At 31.7% G+C, this 15432-nt stretch overlaps 1 protein-coding gene across 1 annotated transcript; it reads left to right on the plus strand.

Moving 5' to 3' along the window:
• Positions 1-280: 280 nt before the first annotated feature.
• LOC108482778 (cellulose synthase-like protein E6) lies at positions 281-6171 on the plus strand. Its single transcript, XM_017785887.2, has 7 exons — positions 281-684; positions 3053-3371; positions 4027-4167; positions 4263-4394; positions 4474-4686; positions 4760-4984; positions 5177-6171. Exons 1-7 carry the CDS (start codon positions 389-391, stop codon positions 6071-6073), a joined length of 2223 nt encoding a protein of 740 aa, XP_017641376.1. The 5' UTR covers positions 281-388; the 3' UTR covers positions 6074-6171.
• Positions 6172-15432: the final 9261 nt, after the last annotated feature.

Raw genomic sequence — 15432 nt, forward strand, 5'->3', positions numbered from 1 at the left:
TAATTCATACATCTATTACTATTATTTTAAAAGTTAAGCGAGTTAGTATCATTCATCAACTAAATACGAACACAATTAAAAATTATAAAAAATTTATTTTATAAAGTAACAAACATAACTAAAATATTATTTGTACTTTTATATTTTTATATGATAAAATCTGAACATAAAGCGCACTAATAATTAATATACTGCCTTTATCATTTTAACCCTCGTCAATATTTAAATATATTTGTTAAATAATTTATTTTTAATTTATTAAATAATTTCTCATGAATATATGTTTGCGGAGTACTTTTACTCCACTAGCTAGGATGATTATCGTGTATATATATCATATAGCTTAGTTGATCCATGTAGTGTTAGATTAGTGAGAAAAGAAAAAGCGATGAGGAGAACACCACAAGCGGTGGAAGGAGAGAAACGCAAACTGCCTCTTTTCAAGACGGAAGAAGCAAAGGGCAAGGTTGCTTTCAGTTTGTTTTCGTCGTCGATATTGGTGGGGATATGTTTGATATGGGCCTATAGATTATCAAACCTCCCCACAGCCGGCGACAGAGGTCGGTGGCTATGGATCGGTATGTTCTTCGCCGAGCTCGGCTTCGGTTTTTACTGGATCCTTACTCAAGCTCTTCGTTGGAATCTTGTTCGTTACTATCCTCTCAAATTCAATCTCTCTCAAAGGTTTGTCTACCATTTTTTTCTTCCTCCTCCTATTAAACCTAATCATAGTATTCCTTGAAACATCTGTCTATCCTTTGTTTAAAAAACAAAAATAGTTTGAAGAAGACGATACGACTACGAGTTTTAAGTTTAATTCAATGAATTTCATAGACTCGAGGTTTTTTTTTTCTAGTTTATAGAATTTTGAAAATTTTTGGGTAAACTGGTTACTAAAATATTAATAAGCTTATGTTTTGGTCACTTGAACTTTAAAATATTATAAAATGATTATCAAACTATTCGAAAGTTTTCATTTAATTACTAGGCTGTTAAAATCATTGCTATATGGCATTTTCTATTCATACCGCTTGTACAAATCAAAAGCTCACCTCTCATTCTCTTCTATAGTTCAACTTTTTGTTTCATAAAACAGCTTTGAACGTTACAAATCTATGAACCAAAATTTAAATAGTTTTTTTCTTGGATCTCCAACACTGACTATCAAATCGAATTAGATCTAAAGTATGTTCTTCTACTTGTCGATGAGTACTGATTCATCATACTGATTATCAAATCGTTGCTTAAAACTCATTAACTAAACTTTAAAAAATTTAACTTTCCAATGGCTTAAATGAAAATCTTTAAATAATTCAATGACAATTTTATAATTTTTAAAATTAAATGACTAAAATATAAATTTATTAATAGTTTAGTCATGCAAAGCAATTTGATTTAGTTATTAATGTATCTTTATCAAATTTATATTTGTTTAATTAATTGAATTTTAAATAAAAATAAAAATAAATAAATTTTAAAAAGTTTCACCCTATAATTCACTCAAATTGTATTAATTTTCCATTTAAGTGTTAAATTTTATTATAAAAATATATAAAATTATCAGTTTTGTCTCATTTTATTTAAATGGTGTATATTATTTAACAAACATGTCACAGTGTTATATTTTTATTGGTTGACATCATATGTTAAGATAAAATGAGACTAAATTAATAATTTAAATATTTGAATAAATGATAATTTAAAGATGAATTTTATATTTAAAAATAATAGAATTAGAATAATTAAATTTTAAAAATTCAAAAAAATATAAGATTAAAACACATTTAAACAGCCTGTCTGTAGGGGTGGAGTGACTCTAGGCTTATTCTACCTTTGTTATTTAAATATCACTTATTGCCAAATATTTAGTCAAATTTTTAAATATGTTTTTTTCTATTTTTTAAACATTAATTTTATTATATTTATTTTTCGATACCGTATCTAAAATTATTTATAATTTTTCTCAACTGTTAAAGAGTAGAATAATGTGTTTTAACATAATTAAGGCTACATCTTTTATATTGATAAGAATATTCAATCAAATTAAAATTTAATTGACTTTTTATTTTATTTCTTTAATTTTTAAAAGTTTGTAAATAATTAAATACATAATATTCAAAAAAGTGTGCTGTGTTTGAGACAAAACATAAAACAAAAGTATTAATTGAAACGGTAGTTATTTATTTATATTTTAAAAAGATGCTTAATAATATATTGGCATGTCGATCCATCCAACTCTGTAATGGACAGAAATAATAAAAAAATTCATAAATTAACAAAAACAAAATCTTGAAATGTGTGCTACTCAATAAACTTCGATGGTTGTTTTCTTCTGTCTTCAAAGGCCGATTACCTAAAATCTCGATTTAACCCTAATTTATAATTTTTAGAATTTATAAATATTTTAAAGTTATTAATTTCTTTTTTATATTTTATACAATATTTTGATTTTATGTACTTTATATATTATTATAAAAATTTAAAGAATTTTTAAAATTATATATATTTATAATAATATGATAATTCCTCATTAAATAAAACAAAAAGTAATGAAAAATTTATAAATAAATACTAATAATTTTATTTTAACATAATTAAATAATAATTAATTATAAATAAATGCTAAAATCCTAATCTTAAATTTAAAATCCTAAACCCTTAAACTCAAAATCTTAAATTTCAGAGTTATTAGTATTTATTTATAATTAATTATCATTTACTTATAAGTCCTTTATTTTTTTATTTAACGATAAAGTATCATGATATTATTCACGATAGTGCATGAGACTTATGTACTTATGGTGCATCAAATATTACTCCATATTTTAAATAATGAATTATTGTTTTTCTTTAAAATTTTTAAATATGTTATACAAATAGGAATTATTTTTATGTTTATTTTAAATATTAAATTTTTATTCTAAATTTTCTATTGGTCATAATACAAAAATTAAACAATCTAAAAATAAAACAAATAAAAATATATAATATATTTTAATTGATACATGTTACGTTAATGTTTTGATTTTGATTGATGTCATGAAATCAACAGTTCTTGCAAGTTACCGGGGGTGGACATATTTGTATGCACGGCGGATCCCACGATGGAGCCACCAACTTTGGTGATTAACACCATTTTATCAGCGATGTCGTTGAATCATCCCACTGAGAAGTTAAGCGTCTATCTTTCCGATGATGGCGGATCCCAACTTACCTTTTACGCGCTATTGGAGGCCTCTCGTTTTTCCAAGCTTTGGATACCGTTTTGCAAAAAGTTCAACGTTGAACCGAGGTCACCCGACGCCTATTTTATTCACAATTTTGACCTGCATGAACACACCGCAGACGCTCAACAGCGGCTGTTCATCAAGGTAAAAATTCAGTGTTTAAATAGGTTAAATTTTGTTGTTAGTCCCTGGATTTTAACAAAGTTTGAGGTTTTGTCGCTATACTTAAAAATTAAATATTCTTACCTTTTCTATTTTACAGTACTGATCCAATTATTAAAAATACTAACCCAATTATTTAAGTTGATTAGGCTATTTCATACAACATGGCATGGCAACCAAAGGAAAAATTTCATATTAGCCCCTCAAAATAAATTAAAATATTCAATTAAGCCTTTTTCGCCATTGATTAAATAGAAAATTTTTATTTTTGTCTCTTCAAAAAATTTAATAATTCAATTTAATCTTTTTTTTTACACATTTTTTAGCTTTGGCCCCCGAAATTTTTATAATTTTATCTTGGCTACCTAAACAAAATTACTGATTTCGCCTCCACATAATATTGACGGAAAACAAATATGTCAGGCTGAAAATTTTAAATTGAAAAGGTAAGAAGATTTAAATTTCAACTTTTAAGTACAGAAATTAAATCTCAAACATTGCCAAAATACAAGGACGGTAGCAAATTTTGACCTTTTAAACAAGTATTTTTTGTAGCATGTAGGAAAACAAGAGTTATCCCCCAACATTTGATTTGATTTTAAGATTTAATTGCTTTTTTTTTCTTTTAATTTTGAAGGAACAATATGAAGGTATGATTAAACGAATAGAAGCAGTCATTAATAAAGGTGGTGTTCCAGAAGAACTAATGAACCAACACAAAGGATTCTCTGAGTGGGATTCTAATGTAACCAAGCAAAATCATCAGCCCATTGTGCAGGTATAAAAACACGTACATTTTCTTTCACCTTGTATATAGAATTTAGATAATTTATTATTATTTCTTGAGAATTTTTCTTTTTTTCTTTTTTTCAGATTATTATTGATGGAAGAGACACCAATGCTGTAGATAGTGATGGTTGTCGATTGCCTACATTGGTTTACATGGCACGAGAGAAGAGACCAGATTGCCTTCATCACTTTAAAGCTGGAGCCATGAATGCACTGGTATAACTTACTCTTCGGTGAGATCTGGTTTTTAATATTACATATGTTGCATATGATTTTATGTATTCGAATGATGCAGATAAGAGTGTCGTCTGAGATCAGCAACAGTGCGATCATTCTCAATTTGGACTGCGACATGTATGCGAACAACGCGGACTCGATTAAAGAGGCTCTTTGCTTTTTCATGGATGAGGAAAGAGGCCATCAGCTTTCTTTTGTGCAGCATCCACAGAAATTCAATAATATTACCAAGAATGATCTGTATGGGAATTCCTCCCCAGTACTCCATAAGGTTGGTTTTATGGTAAAAGATATTGGAAATGTTTATGTTCTTCACTGATTGCTTTGGTTTCATGGTTTTGAAGGTTGAACTTCCTGGAATAGGTGGTTATGGTTCGGCCTTATACTGTGGCACTGGCTGCTTTCACCGACGAAAGAGTCTTTGCGGAACCAAGTATTCTGAGGAACATAAAAGGCTATGGAATTCAGAAACTCGAAAGGATGATAACAGGACGGTTCATGAATTGGAAGAAGCATCTAAAGTTCTTGCTAGTTGTGGCTTTGAGAAGGGAACTCAATGGGGAAAAGAGGTATATTCAATGTGGCATGGTATAAACATAGAGATCGCAAGGAGTTCAAAGCACTCGCTAAACACACTAAACCCGAGTCTTGAAACAAATTATATTACTTGATGACTAAGCAATTTTTTACTTTATATTTCTTACCTAATATACCAATAGATAATAACATTTGGGTCAATATTTGGTTGTTTGTTTATGCAGATGGGATTAATATATGGGTGTCCAGTTGAAGATGTGGTTACGGGCTTGGCAATCCAATGCAGGGGATGGAAATCAGTTTATTACAATCCAGACAATACAGCATTTATAGGAGTTGCTCCACCAACCTTGGACATGGCTCTTGTTCAGTTCACCAGGTGGTCTGATGGGCTGTTCCAAATTTTCTTATCCAAATACTGTCCTTTCATCTACGGATACTATAAGATCAAATTGGGTGCTCAAATGGGTTACTGTGTCTATCTGTTATGGGCTCCATCTTCCCTTCCTCTCCTCTACTACGCGATCGCTCTCCCCTTTTCTCTGTTCCGAGGCATTCCTTTATTCCCCGACATACGGAGCAGATGGTTTATACCCTTTGCCTATGTGTTTGTATCCAAGAACATTTACAGTTTAGCCGAGGCTTTAATTTTTGGAAGCACATTCAAAGCATGGTGGAACCTGCAAAGAATGTGGGTACATAGAAGGACAACATCCTTCTTCTTTGCCTTCATTGATTGCATAGTGAGACAATTGGGATTGTCTCAAACGACATTTACTGTCACGGCCAAGGTCGTCACAGACGATGTCTCGAAGATGTACCAGCAAGAGATCATGGATTTCGGGAGCACTTCCATCATGTTTACTGTTATATCAACGTTGGCAATGCTGAATCTTTTCAGCTTAATTGGGGTAGTAGTTAAGGTGTTTATGGGGGGATTAGAGTGTAAGGACATGGAAAAGTTGGTATCGCAGGTTGTCCTTTGTGGGCTTATGGTGACAGTGAATGGACCAGTGTATGAAGCACTCTTTGTTCGTAAGGATAAAGGCAGCATGCCGGGTTCGGTCATGTTCAAGTCCATAGTTTTAGCTTCGTTGGCTTGCCTTACCCCTTTAAATTAGATCAGAGATCAAAGTACCAATTTCCATTGTATTGCTCGGTGTATGCTGTTTCAATAGTAAATAAGAACATTCAACTCTCCTTTTTATATGGGTGAAAATGTTGTTGTTTAATGTATTGAATTATCTTGTTGAATCATAATTTTTTTATGAAGTTTATTAATAAATATTTTATATTTGATTTTTTCCTCGAAGTTTATTTTTATTTTAGGACCATAATCTTTGTATGTTACGGATTTTAAAATATAAGTTTAATTGTTAATACTATTAAAATTCTTTTACTAAATTCAAGTTCATTATAACTACATTTTTTTAATTACAAGTGAGATTTTTTTTTAAATATCAAAATATTATATCAACAAAAAACTCAATGACATACAATTGCATCTGAATTTTGAAATATTAAAAAGTAAATGAATCAAATTCCTAAAAATAAAAATACAAATATTAAATTTCAAACTTTTGAAGAGTATAAGAATTTATAGCATATTTTAACCTATATGTTGCTTATATTTGAGTTTTTAATCAACATAATATAAAAATAATTTATTACGAAAATGGTATAAGATGTAAATTAATTATAAAAATGGATCATTTTTTATGGTGTTTTTGGGTGTCGCCAACCCATCAGGCGACACCGCCCTATATTTCTCTCCAACTTCTGCCAATCATTCCGGTGAAGTAAAAAAGTATTTTTTTTCAAGTGATGCTGCCAACATGTCAAACAACACTAAAAAGTATATGAATATTTATAAAATAGTAAACAAATAATATACGAATATAAAAAAATATTTTATAAAGTGGTGCGACTTAACACATTAGTGGATCAAGTTAGAAATTAAATATATACATTTCTATTCATATAGTATTTGTTTACTATTTAAAAAAATATTTGTATTTTTTTTATGTTGTGACACCAGTTAAAAATATTCTTTTTACTTCACCTGAATGATGAGCAAAGCTAGAGGGAAATCTAGGGTGGTATTGCTGTCAGGTCGGTAGCATTCAACAATATTGTAGAAAACAAACCATTTTTATAATTAATCTACATCTTCTACCATTTTCGTAATTAATTATTTTATATAATTTAAAAAAAAAAACCCTTATATTTCCATAGCCTTTTACGTCATTTGCATCAATCAACAGGATAGAGCATAACATGGTTAAAATCAACTTGATTACACAGTAATTTTCTCTAATGTCGAATGAAAATAGTGATAGGTCTCTTTCGTTGGAGGATCGGAATACAAAAAAAGAATGGTTTCAAGAAACAAGAAGGAAGGAAGAGTAATGACTCGATAGTCAGGAGTATCGGAAAATGTATTTTCAGGACTCGATTTCTATTAAACCGGATCCGTAAATATTTTTATTTAATATTTATGGAGTTTTATTAGAGACGAATTAATTTTTAGATTAATAATTTTTATGAAATTAGGAGTTATTAAGGTACGAAGACTAAATCGCGTAAGGGTTAAAAGTTGAATTATAAATTAAGATAAATAAAAAGGAACTAAAGTAGCAATTATATCTCTGCTTAAGTTGTAGTGGACGGCATTAATGATGTATATTATAAATATATATGCTATAATAAATAACATCAACTTAATGAATTATATATTAATAATAATTATAATAATATTAGTTAGTGGAATAAAAACAACCAAAATCCATTTTTTTATTTTATTCTCCATGCAAACCGAAAACAATTGAAGAAAAGAAAAGAAGCATTCGGCCTTGGTTTAAAATTTTCAAGCCCAAAATTGATTAGTGCAATTTAGTCATTTTCTTGTAATTTTTATATTTTTAGAATTCTGATACTTTGAGTTACCCGACCCATGGTATAAATTTTAGTATTGCTTAAGATTTTAGATATTGCCATTGTTGAATAGTTTAAGTATTGGGGGTATTGGGGATTAATTTGATAGATTCTAAAGTTAGAAGTGAAAAAAGGCTAAATAGTGAAGTTAATTGTTGATTTTGAGTAATAGGGACCAAATTGAAAAAAATTCAAAATTAAGGGATAGAATTGAAAATAGGGAGCTAAATTTAGCTTATAATGAAATTAGTATAAAAATTTGAGGTTAAATATGGAGATTAAAATTAGTCCTGGTTTAGAGGACTAAATTGAGGATTTAGCAAGATGTGGTATAAAAATTGAAATTTAATGAAAATTTGAGTTGTGTATTATTAATCTATTGTAATTATTTTATTCCGTAGCAAACGTTGTCTCGGAATCCTCAAGTAAGAAGGGGAAAGACAAGGTCGACTTGAGTAACTCAGAATATACAGTTTGTATTTCTATTATCCGAACTAAACTAAAAATTGATGCATATTGCTATAACTATCATGGTAAGTATTAAGGTGAGATTTGTTATTCGATTGGAAGATTAAAATTGATGGTTGCGTATGAAAGCAAATGTTACATAAATGAAAAATATGTGTATTGAGAAATTATGGTTGCTATTAAATTTAATATATGTTTATATGTGTGTTAATGTACATATATGAAATTGGAACATTGGTTGCATTGAAAAGTGAAAGAAAAACTGTTTCGGGTTGAGTCAGATATAGATGACATGTCATAAGATAGGAAGAGTTTAAGGATTTCTTCGATCTCGAGTCGGTGAGGCACTGAGTGCCAATTTGCTTCGGTTTAACCAATGAGACACTGAGTGTCAACTTGTATAGCGCTGGGCACAGTTGTTACTTCGGATTTATCCGATGAGGCACTCAGTGCCAAACTGGTGTGTTAGTTAGATCCGTGTATCCGTTCGAGTCTGAGTCATGTTAATAGGTGAAATTAAATAATAAATTTATGTGTTTGATATTGAGATGGAAAAAATGAGAAATGAAATATGAAATAATGAAATGAGATGTGAATTTTAAAATGAATTCAAGTATTGATCAAAGAGATGAATCATGTCATTGCATGAGTTGAAATATTCAAATGTCATTGTCATGTACCAAAACATATGGAATCTAATGGATGTGAATAAAGAATGAGTAAATTTATGTTATTGATTTGAAACATATGTTCATAACATTACTTATTGCATTCTTACATTTTAATTACTTATATCAAGTCTAAATTGTTCGGAATATAGAAATACCACCGAGTTATACTCAGCGTGCATATTTATTTTCCGTGCACAGGTTAAGTACTTTTCAGCTTACCGTCGATTTAACATCCAACAACGATCTCGAACCCAACTGTAGTGATGTTTTATTTTGTAATGACATGTAACTAGGGGGTCCTTTGTCAATGTTGTTGATGTAATGATATTTTGGTTTTTTAGTGAAATGATGGGTAATTGTGTATATATATATATTGTTATAGTTGCGGCAATGTTGGTATGATAACTTAGTCTAATGTTTGCTATGTGTTTAGCTTAAAATTTGGTAACCTACGGAGCTGAAAGTTAGTCTAATTATGGAAAAATTTGGCATGAATAAAAGCTTTAAATGGTTGATGCTTTGCTAGTATGTTTGATGATACAAAATGTTGTAGCAATGAGGGTACATTGGTTGGGCATATTAGATTATTGATTTGGCCTGTTTTGAGCATGTTTAATTATGTTTTGAATAGGTTAAATAGTTGGTAATTGAGTTGCTTAGTGTCCAAGTAAGTATGAATTGGTAAACTTAAGTTTTAAGGTACATTTAGGTACATACGGCCTGGGACACGGTTTGCCACACGGCCGTGTGTCACACACAGGTGTATGCCCTAATGTGTTGTGAAACAGTATAAGTGTAGTTTCCACATGGGCTGACACACGGCCTGCAACATGGCCGTGTGAGATTATTTCGAGAGGTACACCACCTAGGCACACGGGCGTGTAGAATAGTCACACACCCATGTCAAGAGCCACACGGTCTGTGACACGGCCGTGTGACCCAAGTTAGTGAGTTACACGGGTAAAGACATAGACTGGGATACAACCGTGTGTCCCAACTTCGAAAGTTACATGGTTTAGGGCGTTCCACACGACCTGGCCACATGGCCATGTGACCCCTATTTTTAGGTATTTTTGAAATTTGCCCTAAACTTCCATAATTGTTTCAAATTAGCCATTGTTTGATTTTAAACTATTTTTAGGGTTCTGTAAACTTTTATTAAGGACTGTAAAAGTATTTTCACTTTGATTTGGAATGAAATAACATGAATCATTATTCTATTGTATAAGACTCTAATATAAAAGTATTAGATTGTCATGATCTACCCATATATAATAGATGATAATAGTTAGCTTGTACCATTGTTTATGATGTAATTAAATGTTTTGATTTGTTAGTAATGCACGTGACCCTAATCCAATAACAGAGAGGGGTTAGGGGTATTACAGGAAGGCACTGATATGGTCATAGATCTATCTCCTGAACCAACATCTTCATGAAAAGACAGACACTTTGGTAGGGGTTCAATTGAGCGAAACAATACGTCTATTGATTTGGATAGGAGGGTTGAAGAAGATTTTAATATCTTAGAAGGAGATATAATGAGATCCACTATTAATTGAGTCTCGTCGATTGCATTCTTTGATAGGCTTCAGCAACTTCTGGTTAAGGAGATGGATACCACAGTGGTGGTTAAACTATTGGGAAGAAATATCAGCAACAATACCTTTCAAAATACGATCTACAACCTATGGCGCTCGGCCATGCCTTTCAAACTAATGGATGTTGAACATGGATATTTCCTGGTGAAATTTCAAAGCAATAAGGATTTTGAAAAGGTGTTTACCCAAAGGACATGGGTCGTATTCGAATAGTATTTTATCGTACAATCATGGACTTCGAACTTTAATCTCTCACAACCGTTTCCTAATGTTTTCATGACATGGGTTAGATTAGCTAGCCTTTCAGATTTCATGTATAAGAGGAAAATTTTAAAAGAGATTAGAGGTTTGATCGGTCAAGTGGCAAAACTAGACTATAACACAGACAGTAGATCGATAGGAAGATTTGCTCGAATGGTGGTTTACATTAACCTTAATAAACCTCTAATCCCAAATATTATGGTAAATAGATTTATACGTGTCGAATATGAGGCCTTACCTTTGATTTGTTTTGGTTATGGAAGGTACGATCATTTGAAGAATATATGTCCTCACTCTGTCAGTAATTTGGATCAACCAAGGGAGAAGGAGGTGTCGTCGGTCAGAAGTGTCCAGGGGAAGGAAGATGAGGTTTTCGGGTCATGGATAGTGGTTGAATGAAAATCACGAAAACTTTCCACTGATAAACGAGAATCAAAGGAAAAAAATCAAGGACGTGATTCATTTGGATTTTAATATATTAGAAAAGGGAGTGTTAGTTGCTGATGTTGCTGCAGATTTACAGGGAATTTCTTTCCAAAAAGGGGAATTCATTATGGACAGAAAGAAATATGATTTTAAAAAATCCAGTGGGGATGTGAGTGAGTCGGTCAAAAAGGATAAAGCGCTAGGAGTTTAATGGGCCCATTTGATGGTGATATCCAACACTTAGGCGTAGTAAAATCAGGAAAGCCAAATTCAGGCTTTCAGCCGAACGGGGTTGCTGCTTCTTCAGGCCTGGAGGTCCACCTGCTAATGCGTTAAATGGGTTATTTTTGGAGGATTCTAGGCTAAGTCCAAGAGGCCAATCAGTAGCAAAGGAAATAAATGGCCGGAATAATAATTCCTTTCCCGCATGCTTGGCCAGTCCCTTTCCTGGTGTATTTATTGAACCTGCACAAAGAAATCTTGGGCCAAGTCAAAAAGGACATTTTGTAGCAGGTATGGGTCTAAAAAACATTCTGTTTTGAATCAGGTTAATAAAATTAACCCATAAGCTGAACCTGCATAAAAAATATTGGAGATTGCTACCAACTTAGACTCTTTTATGGAAGTTGGTAAGGATTTGAAACATTCTTTTAATTCTCAATTTGGCACAACATCACACATTAATCCTACCTTTGAAGGATCGACCGAGACTAAGGTACCTATTAATAATGTTTATTGGACCCAGCTAAACATTCTGCCATTATATTTAATGATAAGTTGGATTCGAAAAAGAATATTCGGGTGAAAGATAGTGACACTAGAAATTTGGGGGAAGGGTACAGGGAGTTAAAGGACGTGGCTCGGGATCCAAGGGTGCTTCTGTTGGGAGCGAAAGAAACCTCAACAGAACCACTAGGGGTTGTAGTGGTCGGTTCAAAGTTGCTGGCAATTCTCGGGTTCCTTTAGTAGATGCAATGAATCCCATGACCAAACTGATTAGTGAACAAATTGGATCGAGCTTTGGTACTGATGCAGCAAACATTGTTAGGGATAGCCAGAAGGATCTAGAAAACCCCTAGTAGTAAAGGTATCATTTCTAATATTTTTTCTTAATTTTTTTATGAATTTAACAATTTTTTCTTGAAATTGTCAAGGATGTGCAAATAGTAAATTTCCACGCATTTTTCATGAATATAACCATAAGTACAAACTATTTATTGTGGGTTTATTAGAAACTAGAGTTAGTGGAAGTAAAGCGGATTCAATTATTGCTAGACTGGGCTTTTAGTTCTCTCGCCATGTGGAAGCTATCAATTTTTTTGGATGTATTTGGATTGGTTGGAAAGATACAATAAAAGTTGAAATCATTCGGAACCATCCCTAATTTATCTTGGTTCGAGCCTTTGTTATGTTGGAAAAATGGTTTAGAAAACGTAGCGGAAAATAAATTTAGGGAAAAACTAGAGTTTTAATTTTTTTCCAAAGATAAGATCTTTGTTGTGATATCTAAAGTAATAAACATTTTATCAAAATTATACCTTTTTTTATTCGTTTAGGATGAGCGCTTCGACCAAGTAGTCTTCTCTGCTATCCTCAAGCTCACTTCTGCCAAGTGTGGGCTCACTTTGAATTAGAAAATTTTTCACAAAAATTACTAATAGGGCAATTTCATAATTTTTCTAAACTTTTGGGTTAAATTATAAATCAAAAAAATATCTCTAGAAATTTTTTGAAATAATCTCTTCAGAGAATTTTCTCTCTTCAACTTTCTCTTGAATTCAAGTGTGTGTGTAAATAATGACCCAAGGCTCTCTTTATATAAGGAGAGTTTAGAGAGTTCAACTATGATTAAACTTAATCAACTTAATATTAAATCTTATTAAAATAATAGAATGTTTATTAACATAACCACTTCAATATTAAATTAATAAAATATTATTAAGATAAGAATTAAATTAAATTTAATATTAAACCATTAAAATAATATTAGTTTTTGAATAATTAATCTAAAATCAAATTCTCTGGTGGAATTCCAGTAAGAATGTAACTCTTCCACTACTCAACCACCGATGACCAACAGTCATCGGCCACCGGGACGTTGCGTCGCAGCCATCGGCACCACTATGTCCGGTGATGCAGGTGCGACACCCTTACGGCACCCCGAGCTGGTTCGGTCCGAGTCAATGACGACCCGATCAGTTCAGTTTAGCCACCGGTTGAACCGTCTGTCCAGTTTCAAATATCAGGCCTAATTTGACCAATTTTTGGGTCTTGGTCTCGCTTTTGGGCCCCTGGGCCTAATTTACGATCTTAGGTCCAATTTTTAAGTTTAATAACCTATTAGGTCAGTTGTCTTACTTGAAAATTAACTTTCAAAAATATCATATTAATTTTAATTGAATGGATTAATTTACTTTTACTTGAACAAAATTAAGTTTTCCAAAATCACTTAGATTTTCCAAATTAATTTTTCAAGAAAATTCTTTAATTTAATTCTCTAGTTGAACAATTTTCACTAACACCTAATTTAATTCCATATCGAATAAATTGACTCAATTAAATTATTCCTATAGTTGTAAAATTTTCTTCTAATTCAAATGTATTCCGATCGAGCTTTTGTTGAGCTAACAGAGGGACCAATTGGACTTATACAATTAAGCTTTAGTGATTGCAATTATATCCAGAAGCATCGTTCTGATAATTCGCAAATTTAATCATGGAGTCAGTCCACAAGAAGTACCATGATTGAGAACTCCTTATTGTATACTCTTTACGAAAGCAATTCATCCAACTGCTTTATCCAATGATCTCGTCATGTATGTGTTACCCTCATATGATATCATTGATTTCTTTTAGTTATATTCGTTCACTTAATACGACCCTATTTTATCTCATTGTCACCATTGTGTCTTCTTAATGATTAAAATGATCACTGTCAACAAATGACTATGATAAATTGTACGTTCGAGAACTAGCAACTCGTGGCCACGTTTCATATTTATCAATCCACATAATGCTAATGAGAGAATGTCATTAACTCTTTAATTAAGCTATGAATTCCACTATTGCTAGTAAAGCTATTCCATAAACAAGTCATGTACTGAACATACCGGCTATGGGCTCGATCATCTTTAGAGAATAAGCCTCTACTTATATCAAAGCACATGATTTGCATACGCATGGTCAGTGACTAACTCAGGATTTAGGTAAATCACATTATGAAAGTCACAAGTGAATTAATTCACAAACAGATTCAGAATTAATTCATCTTGGGTCTAGTCCAATGTATCATTCTACCAATGAATACATCTATGTCTCTACTCGTGGAGTCAACTGCTTCAATAGCCAAGACTAGCCGTCTCGCCAGTTGGAATTGTAGACGATATAATAATCCTTCTTAGTATTTGAATAAAATGCTCACTTTGATTCTTTTACAGGATTACAGAATCATTTAGATTATCTACTGAAATAAGTTGTCTTCCTCGCAATGCAAACGTTCTTTACAATGCCATTTATTCCAGTTTAAACTTTAGACAATCAATTAGCTAATATTTGCTTGTCACAATTTTGCTATACATGAAAAATATAAAAGACATAAATACAAAAGACATAATAGTGAAATGTGAAATTAACTTTACTTATTTATTCATCGTTCAAATAAATAAATAACAGTTATATGTTTACTACAATATGGGCACATTTCCTATCATGTAACTTATATGTCGAGCCCTATTTTTATCACTTTTGTTTATGGAAGTCTAGACAAACAAAGAAGAAGAAATCATTGGGAAAAGCTTGAGACGACTACTCTGGATCTTTCTATTCCTTGGATAACAATTAGAGACTTTAACGCAATTTTTTCTTCAAGTGAAAAGAAAGGTGGGCGACATTTTAGGAAGAAGTATTCTTTTTTTGGGGGATTTTATGGATTCAAATTAGTTGAATGGTCTGGGATTTTGGGGGCAATCTTTTACTTGGCATAAAAGAGGGATCCACAAGCGTCTTGATAGGGCTATTGGCAATAGTGCGTGGCTCACTAATTTTTCCAATAGTTTGGTGACTCATCTGCCACGAATTAAATCTGACCATAGGCCTTTACTCCTTTCTCTAAGACCTGAG

The sequence above is a fragment of the Gossypium arboreum genome, chromosome 1 (genome assembly GCF_025698485.1).
Source record: "Gossypium arboreum isolate Shixiya-1 chromosome 1, ASM2569848v2, whole genome shotgun sequence".
NCBI classification, from domain to species: domain Eukaryota; kingdom Viridiplantae; phylum Streptophyta; class Magnoliopsida; order Malvales; family Malvaceae; genus Gossypium; species Gossypium arboreum.